The 18,197-nt window shown below is 36.0% G+C and overlaps 1 protein-coding gene across 1 annotated transcript in view; it reads right to left on the bottom strand.

The window, feature by feature from the left end:
- MBD2 (methyl-CpG binding domain protein 2) overlaps window positions 1-18,197 on the bottom strand; it is a 62,241-nt gene that overhangs the window by 21,551 nt on the left and 22,493 nt on the right. The window contains exon 3 of the mRNA XM_049900353.1: window positions 8,487-8,624. Coding sequence (XP_049756310.1) covers window positions 8,487-8,624 — 138 coding nt within the window. The remainder of the gene's footprint in view (window positions 1-8,486; window positions 8,625-18,197) is intronic.

Consider the following 18,197-nt stretch of genomic DNA (forward strand, 5'->3'; position numbering starts at 1 on the left):
GAAAAAAAAAAACTCCACCTCACATCACACACAAAAGTCAATTCCAGATGTGCTGTTGATCTAAATGTAAAACAAAGCTTTTAGAAGATAACACAAGGGAATATTTTGATAACCTTGGGGTAAGCAAAATTTTCTTAAATAGGTCATAGAAAAAAAAGAAAAAGTTGATAAATTAAAGTACATTCATTCATTACATTTTGTAAATCTTTACTGACGTATTACATACAGAAAAGTATTTTAAAAAAGTTAAGTATACAGCTTACTCAGTTTCACAAAGTAAGCACACTTGTGTAACCACCACCTAGATCAAGAAATAGAATATTACTAGCACCTTCCCATACACCTTCTACCCCACCACTCAACTCTGTTAAAATTATGAATTTCTTTTTATCAAAAGAACCACTAAGAGAGTAAAAAGGTAAGCCACAAACTGAGAGAAATTTGTGATACATATATTTGACAAAGGATTCATATTCAGACTATATTAAGAACTCCCACATGTCAACAAGAAAAAGACAAGTTACTAGAAAAATGCATAAAAGACCTGAACCAGCATTTCATTAAAAAAGGATATGCATATAGTCAATAAACGTATAAATAGGTACTCAATACCATTCATTACTGAGAAAATGCAGGTTAAAACCATAGTGAGCTACACTTAAACACATGATGGAATGGTTAAAAATTTAAAGACTGAAAATGTCAAGTGTTGGCAAGGATTTGAAGCAATTGGACACTACTGGAAGAAGTGTAACTTTGTATAAACACTTTGGAGAGCAGTTTAGTATCTAATAAGGCTGAACACATGCATATTCTATGACCCAGCAATTCTACTCCTAGGTATAAATCCAAAACTAAAAACAAGTACTAGAATAGTCATTCAAGAAACATTTACAATAGCCAACAAGAAAGGCAGTGCCAAAATAAGGGAAAAGATGGCGGGGGGGGGCGGCGGGAGGGAGCCTATGCAGAGATAAGAGGAAAACCTAACATTAACCAAATAAAAAACATGGAAAATTGGGGGAGGGGTACAGAAAAAAGAGAAATTATCAAAGAACTAACACAAGAAATTTTCCTTAACTGAAAGACAAAAGTTGTAACTGTATCACCTACTGAGTTCCCGGGCAGTGAATGGAAAAAAAAAAAAAATCTACAAGGCACTTATGAGTAAATTTTAAAACACCACAGATAATAAAAAAAGATATTAACACTTTTGGAAAGAAAGAAAAGTCCATAATAAGAAGAACAGAGATTCAGCATGGCATTGGACTTTTCCTCGGCAACATTATAGCTACAGGACTATCAAGCAAAGCCTTCAAAACTCTAGGGAAAGCTATTTAAAATCTAGGATTCCATACCTAGACATACTTGGTTGTGTTCAGGTGGTATAACATTATTGCAAATGGGCAAGTTCTCAAAAAATGTACCTCCCATTATGTTTTATTTGAAAGCTACTGGAGGACGTGCTTGCAAATTGAGGGAATATAATAATAAGAAAGAAGACAGGAATCCAGAAGACAAACTTCGACAGAGAACAACAAAATAAAACTGAACAGCAAGACCAGAGAAGTAATTCAGACTGGAATGGGAGCAGAGATGACTCCAGAAAAAACATAAGAACAAATCCCCTAAGTTTCAGCATAAGGAAGATATTATTGATGGGCATTTGGCAGAAAGGTTGTAGCATTAGTAGAAATTATAAAGAAAACCAAGCATACAATTAATAAGATTAAAAACAACAGCAAAGAATTGTGAAAGAAATGGTGGTGATTGGGCATTATTTGCCCTACCCATGGGTATCTGCAGTCATAACAATGTCAACTCTATTTAACTTATTTAACTAAAACTGTGATACAGCTATGTTGGGAGCATGAGAGCACAGAGAATTACGTACTCATCGACCATTGTGAGAAGTCAAGAAATAATGTCAAGAATTAACAAGTAAAGAAATATCATTAAGGGCATTATTTAGAAATATGGAGGTAATTACAAAGGGGAATGACCTGAATTGAGAATAAATGCTTCCAGGAATTGGACTAGAAGACATTAAAAGTTAAGTAGGAGACTACTTTTTTTGACTTCACTCTAAAAACTAACAGGAAGCATTAAAGAGTGTTCAACAGAATAGCACCATCTTCACGTCAATGAGAGCTTCTGACTGCAGTATGAAGAATGAACTGAAAGAAATAAGACAAAAAGCAGCAAGATGAAACAAAATAATAGTGCCTGGTGTGGGGACGGAGCAAGAGAACACTTAGGAGGTAGAGTCAATAGGGCTTGTTGGCTGATTAGATGTTTGGGGTGAGAGATGTGAAGAGGGAAAAATGATGCTCAGGCTTCTGGCTTAGGCAACCAAGTGGACAGTGGTACCTTCACTGAGCACATAGAAGACAGGGCAGGTTTGATGGGGAGATGAAAGAGTTAAGTAAGATGTATTAGAAGTGCTGGTGAGACTTCCAAGTAAAGAAATTTAGTACAGTTTTGTAGATACAAACAATTGAAGCTCAGGATAAAGATATAGATTTAGGAATCATTAACATATAGATGGTAACTGAAGCCATGGGAGTTAATGAAATCACTCATAGAGAACTTGCATAAAAGCAGAAGGTTTGTTACTCCCTAGGGAAACCCAACAACTTTAAAAGACAGAGAAAGAGGAAACTGAAAAGGACATTGAGAAAAAAAGAAAGGAGGAAAGCCAAGACAGTATGGTATCAAAGAATAAAAGAGAGCTTTTCAAAAGGTGTGGTGGTTATAGTGCCTCCTAATGCCAAAACAACTCAAGTAATTTAAGGACTGAAATTTATCTACTCAATTTAACAAGGATCATCAGCGATCTGGAGATAAGAACAGTTTCAGTGGCATAGTGGGAGCAAAAGAGAAATGAAAGTTTGGTAGGATGTACATAGTAAATACACACACCACCAAAAAGTGTGACTATAAAGAAGGGAAGAAAGAGAGAGAGAACAAAAGCTAAAAGGGGATATGAAGTAAAGTGAATAATTTCTTAACATGAGGAAGTTTTGAACATATTTAAATACTCTTGGGAAGAAGCCAGCTTAGAGAGAAAGGTTGAAAATAACAGGTAGTTGACATAACCCATTGAGTGAGGTGTCTGAGAAGGTAGGAAGGGATCTGCCCTTGGAGTACAGATGTTAGAATTAGCTTTAGGCCACACAAGGGGTAAGTTCAAGTTCAGTTCTGAGAGGTAATAGAAAAGCCATTCTTTTGTTCAAAATCTTCTAAGCATTTCTCATTTGCAAAATCAAACACAAATACTTTACAAGCATTCAACTGAATTCAAATTTAAAATATCTTTTTTGATCTATTGAATTATAAAAAAAAATTATAATACTCAATTCTACAGGAGGTAAGGCGAAACTGGAATGCACAAAACACGTGCATATGTTGGTAGACTTTTATTTAAGTACAACTGTTTAGAAATCAATTTGGCATCATAAATGTTTATAGAAATTATATTTCTGGGAATCTAGCCCAAGGAAACATTGCAAACTACAGGAAGGAACTTATATGCGTACAGATACTCATCGCAATACTACCAATAATAGCGAAAAATTGAAAGTAACTTAAATCTTCAACCATGTGGAAATGGTTAGAAATCATATGCTAAGTAGTTGATGGAACATATCCAGTTAGAAATTATAGCACAAAAATTACATAAAACTTGGGTAAAATATGTATAATATAGTGGTAGAGGAAAAATTTTAAAGGGTGTATATCCTTGGAAACTCTTTGGAGCAGCTCTACTCTGTCCTATAGGGTCGCTATGAGTCGGAATCGACTCGACGGCACTGGGTGGTGTTTTTTTATATATATATGCTATGATCAGCACTATATTTTCAAAAGATGCGTTTAAAATGTTGTTGTTGTTGTGTGCCATTGAGTTGATTCTGACTCACGCTGACCCTGTAGGACAGAGTAGAACTGCCCCATGAGGATTCCTAGGCTGAAATCTTTATGGGAGCAGATCACCAGGTCTCTTCACCCTCCAGTAATTCGTGGGTTCAAATCTCCAGCTTTAAGCTGGAATCCCTAATGTTTAACCACTGTGCAACCAGGACCCCTGCATTAAAAATATTGAAAGAAAATGCAGTTGTGGTTGTAAAAAAAAAGAAGAAATTATGAGCTTTTTTTTTTGTCTGTCCCAAATTTTTCTTATAAATGAGGCAAATGATAACATTTTAAAACTTCTAAAAGGCTGACATTTAAGGAAACCTTTGACAACATGCAGAGTTCTCACTCCTTCCCTTAAAAACCCTGATCTTCAACCAACTTGTCTCCTCATTCCTTGCCCATTCCCAAATAACAACTTGTTAACATTACTCTCCCTAATTGGAATGTTCTCTCCCTCCCATTTGCTTTTCCAAATTCCATTCAATCTTCAAAGCCTAGCATATGTCTCATATCTTTCCTAAAGATTTTCCCAAACCTCCTAGCCATAAAAACCTAGCGTTTCTTGAACACCTATAGCACTTGTCTGAATCATTTATTTGACATTTTTTGCATGCCATCTTTCCAGCATCATTAGAATAATGCTTTTAAGTAAAGTGTAACAACCTGTCCTTTATAGAGTCAAACGAACTAGAAACCTCAAGGCTATTAGGACTTCCTTCCTTCCCCTTCCCAGGTAGCCAATTTTCTGCCTAGAGAAGAGTCTTCTATGGGACTCTGTGCTTAAGCGTATCCCTTTCTCAATCATAAAAACATTACGAGGCTATGCTAGAAATAATTGTCAGGGGTTAGAAGGAAGTAAATGTTGCTAGAATGCCTGGAATGAATAGTGATTTTCTAGGTTGTAATAACTCAATACAGAAATATTTTACAAACTTTTCACACAACAATGTCTTCAAAAGTCACGTTTTAAAATTTTACCTTTCATTTGGAAAATTTCTTCTAATACATTTTAAAACATTTATTTTAAAAGAAAACATTGACTTCTGGAAGGAAGTAAAAGAAAGATCCATATCTTTTGAAAGGAGAATTAGCAAAACAAAAAGGAAATATATCTAGAATTAAATGGAATATTCAAACCTCCTTCTTCACTAGCTTTAAAAATTTACTCCCAGCAAAAAGTAAATATTCTATAAGAAATGTAACTAATATTCAAAGACTATCAAAAACACCTAAAGCCTGCCAGCACCCTATAACCTAATAATTAAGAGGAAGAAGTAATATCTCAAAGAAGATTCTTCGCTTTGAGGATAAAAGAGAGAAATAAGCAATCAAGAGACCAAAACATATCAAAGATGACAGTATCAAAGAACTAAGAAACAGAAATGTGAGTTTTTCATGTATTGAAAGGGGTAAACTAGGAAAGGTGCCCTTAACAGTAAAATCGCAATTCAATTAGACTAAAAACAATCTTGGAAGTGTTTTATGTATTTGGCTGATAAAGACCATGCTGATGATCTTACTGTTTGGGCTCATAGTCTGATAGTTGGTGGAGTTCCCTCCACCTAACTCCATGTTTGGTTTTTAATCTAGTGAAAAGACAAGCACTCACTAAACATGCTAACAGTATGTATGAAATATGGCTGGCTCCTTTTCCTACAACCAACAGGTTTTACAAATCCCATCTCTACCTTGTAATTTTGATTATAGGCAGAAATCACCACTGAATTCTGTTTAAGACACTTTCTTCTACATGTGCTATTTTGCACTTTTAAAGCTAAGGCATTACCAAGGAATCAATGTATTAGTAGTTCATCATTTTATATTTTAGAAAATCAAAATTAGACTGCCATATAATGACTGGGGATAAGATGTTCATGACATGAGACAATTATTAATTTCTTTGATTGCATCTCTTTTAATCGCACCTATTCAAGGCAATGGGTTTTATGGGTTTATTCAAGGTATAACCCAAATTAAGATTCAGAAACCTAGTTCTAGGCCTCAAAATTTAATGCTTTAAAAGGAATGATATCTTGAATATCTTATTTGGCGACTTATATTTTCAGTTTAATTCAATGAATCTAAGCAAAATGTAGCAAAATCAGAAAAGTCATTTCTGCCTACATATTTTTTGCCAACTATCTAATAGATCATTAACAGTTTTGTATGTCAAAATAGAATTGAGATCAACATCTTTCCTTCACTACAAAACCCAAATCTAAAATGGAACAATAGGGGTGACAGATCATGATTTTTAAAACATCAATACAAAAATTGTCTCTCTACTATTTTCCTGTATTTGCCCAATGCACACGTCTGTATTTTGAAGTCAATTGGTGAGAAAGTAGTCAAGTATTACCTCAATTCTTATGTTGAAGATAAAGAAGGGGGAAAGACACTAAGGTCTTAGTATAATCAAAAGCATCTAGCAAAACTTGTCAGGTGACATAAGAATAAAATGAAAAGCAGCTCAAGGTTTTTCAGAAGTAACCTGCTAAATAACTTGAACACTCCCTGTCCATACAAGCTAAAGGGAAGATTAAACCTCCAGAAGTTCTGCGCTAAAATGGGAGAAGTTCTTAGGGGGGCAAATGCAAAGGAATGGGACTTAGTTTTTTGAAATATTCTCTTCATTTGAGAAAAATCTCATAAACCATAATAAAAGAAGGAAAAATTAGACTATTCTTTAACATATTAAAAAATAAGGTAACTAGCCTGGTTACTTAAATATATAAGGTTATCAATATATCTACAGCTAAGTAAACACCCAGTAAATGTAATTACTAGCCTTTTAAAAATCTGTAACTGAACTTAGGTGGAAAAAATAAATTACTGTTAAAATGCCCAAAATTTGCTACTCAATGACTCTTTAACCAAAACATTTGGATTTATAGAGTGTATTGAGAATGATTTGGCAAAGAAAAGATGAGGATAAAATTCATTAAATACTATCCGTTCTCAGTAAGACAACTCAAGTTTCCAATATGGAATGGTGTCATTAGAGATTACATTCCACTTTCTTTATCTTTGGGGCTTTTTAAGCAAACCACCTTACCCAATCACATACTTTCCAGCATAAATATTAACTAATAAAAATCTTTGTGAGGAAATGATTCTTAAATCGCCAAAAAGCCAAAAGACAAGATGTTCAAGACTTTAGACAGTATCTGAAAAAGAGTACAACCAAGGAAAGGCTTTATCAAGGTGGGCAAAGTTCAGAATGGCAGAATTCCTTTCCTACTGTAATGAATATTCAACAATGACCGAGGGTTTGGTGACTACTACTGCGTACAGTAGTAAAACAGAAGGTAAAAGCCTCATACAGAAAGCTGAATGGCCCAAAGAAAACCTAAGTGGTGTCAAGAACCTAAAGGCACATGCAGGTACGCATCTTTTATATTGGATGTGATACACTTACATGGCCCCTGTTGAATCTCTTGGGGACCAACAGTAAAGCAAGTTTAGAACTTCAAATCTTGAGACATCTATAGCAAGATGCTGATCCAATGTGGCTCCAAATATCTTCTGTTTTCCTGGCTCACCTGAAGAGGAAAAAACACTACAGAGGATGTGGGAACCGAATTTCTTTATGTAGTTTCTTCTAAGAGCAACTGTCTGAAAGTTTTGGCCCAATCCTTTATGAAGTCTGGAGATGAGACACTTGAGGGACTAGTGAAAAACAAAATTCAAATGAAAAGGTGGAGTGAGATATCTAAAAGGGGAATCTGAGAGCAAAAGACAATCGTCGTAGGTAAATCAGTGTTTCTAATCCTTAGGTGGGAGGAGGCAGAGAAAGGAGAGAAAAAAAATGCACAGATGTTTCTCCCTCCACTCCCTCACCCCAGTTACCACTAAAAATTCACTAAGTACCTAAACTTTATGAACACAATTAGGGAGTGAATAAGCAAGATTATTTGGAAGGTTTAAGCATTTTATCAAGTGTCCTTCCCCTGGCTATGTGACATTATTAACCAGCAGGGAGGCCTTGCAGATATTTTTTTTTCCTAAGAAAAGATTTGGTGGAATACAGCTTGAAGCAATAAAGAAAGAGAAAAATAAATTTAATTTGTACAAAAATGGAAGTCACAGGACAATATACTATATCGACAAATGTTATTCAATTATGTTTTTCAAAAGGGTAGGGACAGATTTCATGAAATAAGAAATCAGAACAAAAAGTAGTTTCCAAATAAATAATAGAAAATAATTTTAAGCTAAGCAACACAAACTGCATGCTTCATCCCTCTACAAGATATTATCCTTGGAAAGGTCATCTTGAAAAAAATTAAAATTAGCTGAACCAAGTCTGATGTATGTTACCACATAAAAGCAATAAAAATGTAGTCCACAATGTTCCATTAGTTTAGTTTTTAATTAACTTTAAATTCTTAAAACATTTTATCTAAATTTTATGTTATTATAGTTATTCTGTAATCATGTAATAGCCTAGGGTAGAAAATAATTTTATTTCCAAATATATTCCATTTTAACCAGAATTTACTTGAACTATATCTGGTAAAAATACCAGAATTTTCTGAAAAATAAGATTGAAGAACCAATTAGATCCTTACCTGACGTGGCTGTTCATTCATTCGTTGTGGGTCTGATTTCACTTTATTACTAGGGTGATTTGTGACTTTGGTTACGGGTTGTTTGAAAATTGATGCTGTTTGTCTAATTGGCAATGTTGTATTCAAGTCTGGTTTACCCTGTGAATACAAGTGTGGTTTCATTAATAAATATTATATATAAACACAAGATGAATTCATTTTCAAATTCAATATTCTTTAATTATATTACTCCAAACTTCTCAGTTCATCAAATGCATTTTAAATACTCTAAAGTATATTGTTAAATATTTTATTATATAAGACAGAGATGAAGTTTTCTCATAATAAATGAAAAAGTTTTTTGTATATGCATATAAATGTAATAAAATTCTTTCTATATAACATTCATAATTACTTTTATTAGCAAGACACTTCTAACTGAACAAACGTGTTTAAGGTTGGGTTATACAAATGGTAGGAGAACCTTAAGGCTAGCTATCAGGATAGCAATCATTTCTACGTGCTGGCAATGGAGGAAAATCTTAGCGTACTTGGGCATCAAAATATAGACAACCTGGTCAGCTGTTAGGAGGCCAGGTTTATATAAAGCCACAGAAATTAGCCTTCCTTTTTGTATGTAAATAAGATAGTTAGAAATGGAATTTCTAATTTCAACAAACAGAACACAATTTTGAAAAAATCTGATACATAGGAAGTATTCCTTATTTTTAAAATTTATCACATTTAATATTTTTTCAAAGAGACTTAAAATTTAACCTTTGGAAAGCCAAGCAACATGCTTATCTATTTTTAATCAATCAGTACATATACAATGTTCTAGTGAAATCAAAATGTGGCACAGAATTGCTATTAAGTTGATTTGCAATACCCTAACAACAAGAAAAAGAAAGGAGCAAAACCCTAAATGTAATCATTGTATATTCTGATTCTAGCAAAGATAAATAAAAGGGCATATATATCTGAAAACAATACAACCTGATATATTTTATGTAAATACATAATCAATAGATTTACAGGAAATTCTATGAACTTTACCACTATCTCCAGATAGAAATCGCAATATAAACATCCACACTCTGAAACAGTGGTTCTCAAAGTTGAGCGTGTATCAGAATAGGGCTGCTAACCAAAAGGTGGGCAGTTTGAATCCACCAGGCGCTCCTTGGAAACTCCATGGGGCAGTTCTACTCTAGCGTATAGAGTCGCTGTGAGTCAGACTCGACGGCAATGGTTTTTTAATTAAAGTCTCAGGTAATGCTGACGCCACTGGTCCTGGGACCATACTTGAAAAACCACTGTTCTAAAAGCAAAGATGGCAAATTGGTGGCAGGTGGACCAGGTCTAACCCGAAGGTGTGTTTGGTTTGGTTTTTAGTGTTTTTAAAAAATTAAGCCAACATTTTAAATTTTTTAGATTTCACACAAAAATCCAGGATTCCAGTTTCTCTCAAACACTGAAAGATCTAGAAATACTGGACTTGGTTTTGCAACAAGCCATGACTGATTAGTAATGGCTGCCCAATAGAGGGGTCAAGGATTCTCCGTTTTCAACATTCCGCAACACTCACGTTTGCATTACCTGCCCAGGCCCTGTAGGCATTGAGTTTGTAACCTCTGCTTAAACATTATCATGCTTAGAAAGCTAAGCCTTATCGTAAATTAATCTGACAATTGCTAAAATCACAGTATTACTTGGACCCACCTTTACATGTACCCCCATGTACCCTCCCTCTTTGTATCAGGCAGGCTTGTCATCCCTTTTCTCACTCAATATTCTCCCAATGTATGTGCTTACCTTTAAAATATAGTCATCTCAGATGACTCTAAAAATATTATTTCCCAAGTATCTAGCTTTCTTATCTTTACATATTTTAAAATAAATCATTTAATCCAGAAATGCACAAACCTTGACTTGCTGGCTACAAAATAACCACCCAGGATGCCATCTCTAAGATTGGAAGGCCCAGGAATATGTATTTTTAAAATCTCGCCAGGTAATTCTGTGATGCATAGCAGGTTTGAACAGCTCTGATTAATGACACTCAGAGGGCTCTCTGAGGCCATACATTAAGCCCCAAAAACCTATAAAATAGTCAATATTCAATCCTAGGGTCGCTATGAGTCGGAATCGACTCGACAGCAGTGGGTTTGGTTTGGTGGTTATTCAATCCTAAAGAAGCTTAATACATAAATGCTTGAGGGAAATTAATAACTCTTTCTGTCACTAATCGGGTTTAATCAGTATACATCACTATCTATCACTAAACAATACCTTGTTTCATGTTTAATGTTTTTGTTCTTTAATAAATAATACAGTATTCACTAACTAGATAGTAGACAAGAATTCTCTTAGGCAAAGGAAAGGACAACACAGTATAGGAAAAGTCAGCACAACTGGACTAAACCAAAAGCTAACAAGTTTCCTAAATACGACCAAACACTTTGAGGGACAGAGTAGCCGGGGTGAGGGTCTGGGGACCATGGTTCCAGGGAACATCTAGGTCAACTGGCATAACAAAGTTTATTAAGAAAACGTTCTGCATCCTACTTCAGTGAATGGCGTCAGTGGTCTTAAAACCTAGTAAGCAGCCACCTAAGATGCATCAATTCGTCCCAACCCACCTGGAGCAAAGGAGAATGAAGAACACCAAACACCAAGGAAAATATGAGTCTAAGAAACAGAAAGGGCCACATAAACCAGGGACTCCATCAGCCTGAGACCGGAGTAACTAGATGGTGCCTGGCTACCACCAATGACTGCCCTCACAGGGAAAACCACCGACAGCCCCGATGGAGCAGAGAAAAGTAGGGTGCAGAACACAAATTCTAGAAGAAAGACCAGACTTAATGGTCTGACTGAGACTGGAGGGACCCCAAAGGACATTCCCCCGGGCTCTCTGTTAGCCCAGAACTGAGACCATTCCCAAAGCCAACTTTTCAGATTAGATTGGACTATGGGACATAAAATGATACTGGTGAGGAGTGTCCTTTTTTAGCTCAAGTAGATACATGAGACTAAGTAGGCAGCTCCTGTCCAGTGGTGAGATGGGAAGGCAGAGGACAGGAGCTTGTTGAATGGACACGGGAAATAACAGGGTGGAGAGGAGGAGTGTGCTGTCACATTAATTGGAGAGCAACTAGGGTCACCTAACACTGTGTATATAAGTTTTTGTATGAGAAACTGACTTGAATTGTAAACTTTCACTTAAAGCACAATAAAAAAAAAAAAAAAGAATATACTCTTCTAGTATTAGAAGCAAAATGACATCAGTAGAAGTGTATTCAATTATTTGTATGAGAAAACATTTTAGTGTCTGTAAGATTCCCCTTACAAGGGAAGACTGGAGGTAGCTGGGACTATTCTAAACTATGGCTCCTGAATCTGCAAAGTCAGGAAGAAGGCGTGGAACAGGTAAAACTATCGATCCTGTGATAATACTGAATTTTTCATAAACTTGTTTTTGGTGCAATAAATAAAATTAGAAGAAAAAGATACACAATTAACTTCTGTTGTCTGGCAATCAGACGCTTTACTCTCCAGTAGCATGGGATAACCAAGGCATTATTCCAGATGTGCTGTAGTACTCTTCTCTCAATCTTATTCTGGTTTTTTATTTTCTCTTTTAACTGGCTTGAAATCAGAAGACAGAATTTTTTACTAATTTTGTACTCGAAAACAGTATCATGTAAATTTGAGTAATCTGTAAAGATGGACCAACTGGTTTTCCCGGAATCTGTCACAGCGAATTTTATTACCACTCACCCTTAAGAACTGCCAAAAAGTTACTGTTGAGTCATGCCCAGTTTATGTGTCAGAGTTTTTCTACTTAATTTCATAACTACCAATCTGTCATGAAATTAGGAATTAAAAAGCAAACACTTTTGTATGGGACAAGATTAAAGCTACTGTATATTTGAACTCTTCCCTTTCAATATATGAAAAAGTGAAGCTGTTTTTCATATTACAAAATTTAATTGATAAACACACACATTCTAAGACTAAAATTAACAGTTTCCAATCTTTGATAAATCTTGTTTTCAGACTAGACCTCAAATTAAAATTTAAAGAATTTTTACACTGATATGTAAATTAAGCTCAAAGTATTTAAATAACTCAAACAATTTTTGAGGGTCTTCTGGATTTATTCTATCCCTCTAAATACAACAACAAATCTTTTCTTTTTCAAACATTTATTTCTTCTCTCTTCAACAAGTATTTGAGGTGGCTCTTTGTATACTCACAATGGACAAACATGCAATAAAAATTAATTTTTAAAAATAGGAAATCAAGGACAAGAAGACAGCAAATTTCCTTTTGACAAGGTCAATAATGATACTAGAGCTGAGCTCAAAAGTAGATCTGAACTTTCCCAGGATGTGGGCAAAAAGAGGAACATTAAATTATATAGCTATAATGGTCAGAAAAGGGAAAGCCTCAAATTAATGAGGAAAATAAAAACTGTCCTGGTATTACATCTAACTAATGTATAAAGGCACTCAACATCATAACACATATTAAGCAGATTTCAAATAGTTTCCTTTTTCAATGTCCTTCCACAAAAGCCAAGAATATAACATTTAAAGGACAATTCAGTGAAAGTGATTCTGAAAGAGACTTAAACTAGTGTGGCCTAATTATTGGGTAGCCTTTCAGTGATCTAACTTGACTAAATGAGTACCAGGGTGGTGCAAGCAGTTAACCTGCTCATCTGCTAACGAAAAGGTTGGAGGTTCAAGTTCACCCAAAGGTGCCTCAGAAGAAAGGGCTGACAATCTACAGAAAAGTCAGCCATTGAAAACCCTATGGAGCACAGTTCTACTCGGACACACATACGGTCACCATGAGTTGGAATCAACTCAATGGCAACTGATTTTTTAACTTAAGAATAGAAAACCGGATAACTGAGCTCCTGAAGAACATGTATCAAAAACTAGTGGTACCTACTAAAAGAATTTTGAAAAATGTTCATGTACCTCATCTGTATTTTAAAACTGACATCCTGAACATTTTGTGTTAATGTAAACAGTTGCAATGGAAGCACTTAACAGGGTATCTTAGGCATTTTTAAATAAAACTGTTACATCACTTTAAAATGTATCTAACAGAATCTAAATATACCTCCCATCAACCATTAAGACATGAATAAACTCTCCAACGGTAACAAATTTTATTTCACTCCTTCTTCTATTTGAACTAGTAATTCCATTCCAGTATAGTTATTTCCTATTTAAAACTTGAAGACCTTCAATTGATTAAATACATACCGTGAAAAAAATTTTATTTTTTATGACCATAAAGCATAGTGATAAATTTCTTGTAATATATTACCATTATTACCACATACCTAACTAAAAATCGTAAATTATAAATTGTAATAATTAAACATAAAAGATAGCATTTTACTGGAAATATAGACCTTAATGAAATGTTTTATTAAAAAAAAAAAACTTCACATCCTTAAAAAAAAAAAAAATCCTTAGATGGGTATTAATAACTGCTAGAATGGAAACCCTGGTGGCTAAGTGCTATGACTGCTAACGAAAGGGTTGGCAGTTTGAATCTACCAGGTGCTCGTTGGAAACTCTATGAGGCAGTTCTCCTCTGTCCTATAGTCAGTCGCTATGAGTTAGAATTGACTCGATGGCAATGGGTTTTAGAGTGGGAGCAGATCAATTCTATTCCTATTCTTTGTTTTACAGATAAAGCACTGAGAAACTTTATTTATATAAATGAGTAGATAAGTTTTACTCTGTCACTCAATTCTTTGAACTTCTTTTGAGTCATATGTCAAAATATTGTAGTGGACCACCAAAAAATTTTAATAATCAGCTGATGTCTACCTTGTCCTCTGTAAATTTTGTTTAAAGCAAAGAATTGTACTTGAGAGATTTGACAGTTACCGAGTCATTCATTACACCAGTATTTCAAAGTGTCCCTTTACTGGGATCAAACCTTTCACACCATGGTAATATTGCAGGTATGTGTGTGCCTTTCTTTCGTTAAATGTGAGAAGGGTGACTACAAAAAGAGAATTGGGAAAAAAGAACCTGTACTGCCGTCACAGGTACATTCTCAGATTAACCAAAAGTAAAAGTATATGGAAGTCGTTGTGGTTGTTAGCTGACACCAAGTTGCCCCTCCCCCCGACTCTCAGCAACACCATGCTCAAAGGATCAGATCACTGCGTTGTGATCCACAGGGTTTTCACTGGCTGATTGTCAGAAGTAGGTTACCAGGTCTTTCTCCCTAGTCTGTCTTAGTCTGGAACCTCCAGTGAAACCTGTTCAGCAACACAGCAACACGCAAGCCTTCGCTGATGGCTGTGCTTGAGGTCTCCTGCGTGGGAGGCAAAATTCTACCACTGAGTCTCATAGGGAAGTTCAGGATATCAAAACAGACTCCTTTAAAACCATCCACGTCTGCATATACCTTATAAAGCCTTCGCATAACATATTATAACATAATTTGAACACCATGGATTTAAACTATATATTCTAAATACCACTTTTCTCAGCCTGCCTTTGGAATGAAGGTGTATGACAGGAAATTTTAAATTGTACACATTCAATGACAAGAGCCAGGAAGGCTCGTTTCATCTTTTTAAAATCCGTGCAAAGTACACAATTATAAAAATTAACCATGTTTGTTTTAGTGTAAAAATGTTGCTCTTCCCACCCATAATGTTGAAGCTGACCCTCCCAAGTATCACTCAAGTACCATTTATTCTGTGGTTCTGCATATACCACTTCTCCCCAAGAGATATTCAAACCCCAATGTGAAAAGCAAAGACTTCACCTTTTTAAGGTCAGTTTCCTCACCTGTAAATGGAGATGGCAATAACTATTGAACAAGATTCTTATAAAGATCAAACGGATAACACCAGTTTGATGGTGCTGCTACTGATGCAGCTCTCAGTCAGTCATGAACAAATACTGAATGTCTACTATCTGACAGGCACTGACTGGAAACTGAGTGTACCATTATGAACAATACACAAAATCCCTGCCCTGGGAGCTTACATTCTGGGGTAGGAGAGAGAAAATTAACAAAATAGGCTTACTATAGAGTTATTTGGCCCATAAACTGAATAAACAGTTTATTTCTATCATTAGCATTAATATGCTATTGAACACACTATGCTGCTCTGCAGGGGAAAGAGGTGGAAAACTGCTTCTGTAAAGGTTACAACCTTGGGAACCCTATGGAGCAGTTCTACTCTGTCCTATAGGGTCGCCATGAATTGGAATCCACGCAACGGCAACGGGTTGGTTTTGGTTTTTGAACGTGCTATTGAAATTTCAGCAGTTCAAATCTGCCAGGCGCTCCTTGGAAACTCTATGGGGGCAGTTCTACTCTGTCCTACAGGGTCGCAATGAGTCGGAATCGACTCGACACCAATGGGTTTTTTTTGTTTTTTATTGAAATTTAGAAAACTAGCTTATCTAGAAGGAAAGCCCTAGTTCACACAAAGGTGTCCCTGAATGGTACCATTAGGTCAAACGAAGATTATCCTCAAAAAGTAATTTTAGATTTATACAGTGGCCAACAGCTAATGCCCTTCCACAAAATCAAAAACCAACAATGCAAAGTGCCTTAAAATCCTTCATTTTTTTAATTGAGATAATGCACACACCATAAAATTTATCATTTTAATGTGGCAACTGAGTGATTCTTAGTATATTAACAAGATTACACTATTTTCACAGGTTTTTGCAGAAAGTAAAGAAGACTAAAACTGGCATCTATAATTTTTAATGGAAAACCCAATTAGTCTAATAACCTATGTGAGGAACAAGATATTCCTTTTGTTTTTAAGATCAACAGTATCACATTAAAACATTAGAAGGATGAACTCTGAGTTCATTTTAAACAGGCTATACAAGAGCTGGAGGACTAGAAGTCATCATTGAAAACAAGCTCTGAAGAGCTCTGCTTCAAAACTCTTCAAAAATAACTTCTTGGAGCTTTAGTTATTAACGGGCTATAGCAAAAGGCACTCATGAGTTTCAACTAAACACATAGAGCAGCACTACTCAAACTAAGGTAGCCACTATGTGTAATTAATCTCATTTACGTCTAGGTTGGCATTATCTATGTACCTGTCCTCCAGAGAAAGTCATAAAATCATTTTCTGTAGGGCTTAATTATGTCTCTGACCTCGAGTTTACAAAGTTAGTTAACTTCTGGATTTATAAAATTTGTTGAAATAGACCTCAACCATCAACAGAAACTTGGGCATCCAAAATAAATCTTGCCAAAGCCTGGGCAGCTATGACCCATATCTACTGTCATTATTAGCACATAGGCAAGCCCAAGCATTCTCAATAGTTTCTACAACACTTGGATACATTTGAAGTACTATGATTTAAACCTAGCATCGTACTGACCAGATTATACTAACCAGGAAGCTTATTTGCTAAAATGGCTAAAGTTCTGTTCATTTTTTGGTTCCCAGTAATCTTTGTCCAGTCAATATCTAAATACATGGCACAAATTTGCCACAAAATAAATGGGTCAGTGCTGTTAATCAATAACCTGTTATCTTTAATTAGCTGAAAATATTAAAGACAGATATCCTTTATTATGGATATTTATACATATAACAGGAGGTTAGACGTTTTTTGGACAAAACCAAACCCAGCGCCATTGAGTCAATTCCAACTCATAGCTTCCAACTCACAGTGACCCTATAAGAGAGAGTAAAACTGCCTTGTGGGGTTTCCAAACTTGTAAATCGTTACAGAAGCATAGTGCCACATCTTTCTCCCAGGGAGTGGCTGGTGGATTTGAACCGCCAGGCTTTTGGTTAGCAGCCCAGTGTTTAACCACACCACCAGGGTTCCTTCTTTGGACAAAAACTATATAGTTCCAGTGTCCTTTGGTACATATTACCTTCCTTCCTTTATTCATTCATTAAACACACACTGTCCAAGTCACCATCATCTCTGCCTAGACAAATATAATAGCCTCCCAACTGGTCCCTGACTTCTACATCTCTATATTACCCACACAGCAGCCAAAGTAATCTTACTCCTATCTAAGGACCTCAAATAGCATTCCATACCACTCATGTTGGCTTGCAAAGCCCTGTAATCAGGCTTGTCTATTTCTCTGACCTCACCTAGTACTACTCTCCCACTCACTAAACTCCAGCCACCCTGGCTTGCTTTTTGTCCTCCTGTACTAAGTGCATCTGTCTTAGGATTTTGCACTGAATGGCCCTGGTAGGAAAACTCTAGTGGTGTAGTGGTTAAGTGCTACGGCTGCTAATCAAGAGGTCGGCAGTTCAAAACCGCCAGATGTTCCTTGGAAACTCTATCAGGCAGTTCTACTCTGTCCTAGGTCGCTATGAGTCAGAATCGACTCGACAGCAGTGGGTTTGGTTTGGCCCTGGTACCGCTGCAGTTAAGAGCTTGGGTGCTAACCAAAAGGTCAGCAATTTGAATCCACCAGCTGCTCCATGGAAACCCTATGCAGCAGTCATACTCTGTCCTATAGGGTTACTGAGTCAGAATCCACTCGATGGCAACAGGATTCCCTCTGCAAGGAGCCCTGGTGGCACAGTAGTTAAGCGCTCAGCTGCTAACCGAAAGGTCGGCAGTTCAAACCCACCAGCCATTCCATGGGAGAAAGATGTGGCAGTCCGCTTCCATAAAGATTTACAGCCTTGGAAACTGTACGGGGCAGTTTTACTTTTGTCCTATAGGGTTG

The sequence above is a fragment of the Elephas maximus genome, chromosome 11 (genome assembly GCF_024166365.1).
Source record: "Elephas maximus indicus isolate mEleMax1 chromosome 11, mEleMax1 primary haplotype, whole genome shotgun sequence".
NCBI lineage: Eukaryota > Metazoa > Chordata > Mammalia > Proboscidea > Elephantidae > Elephas > Elephas maximus.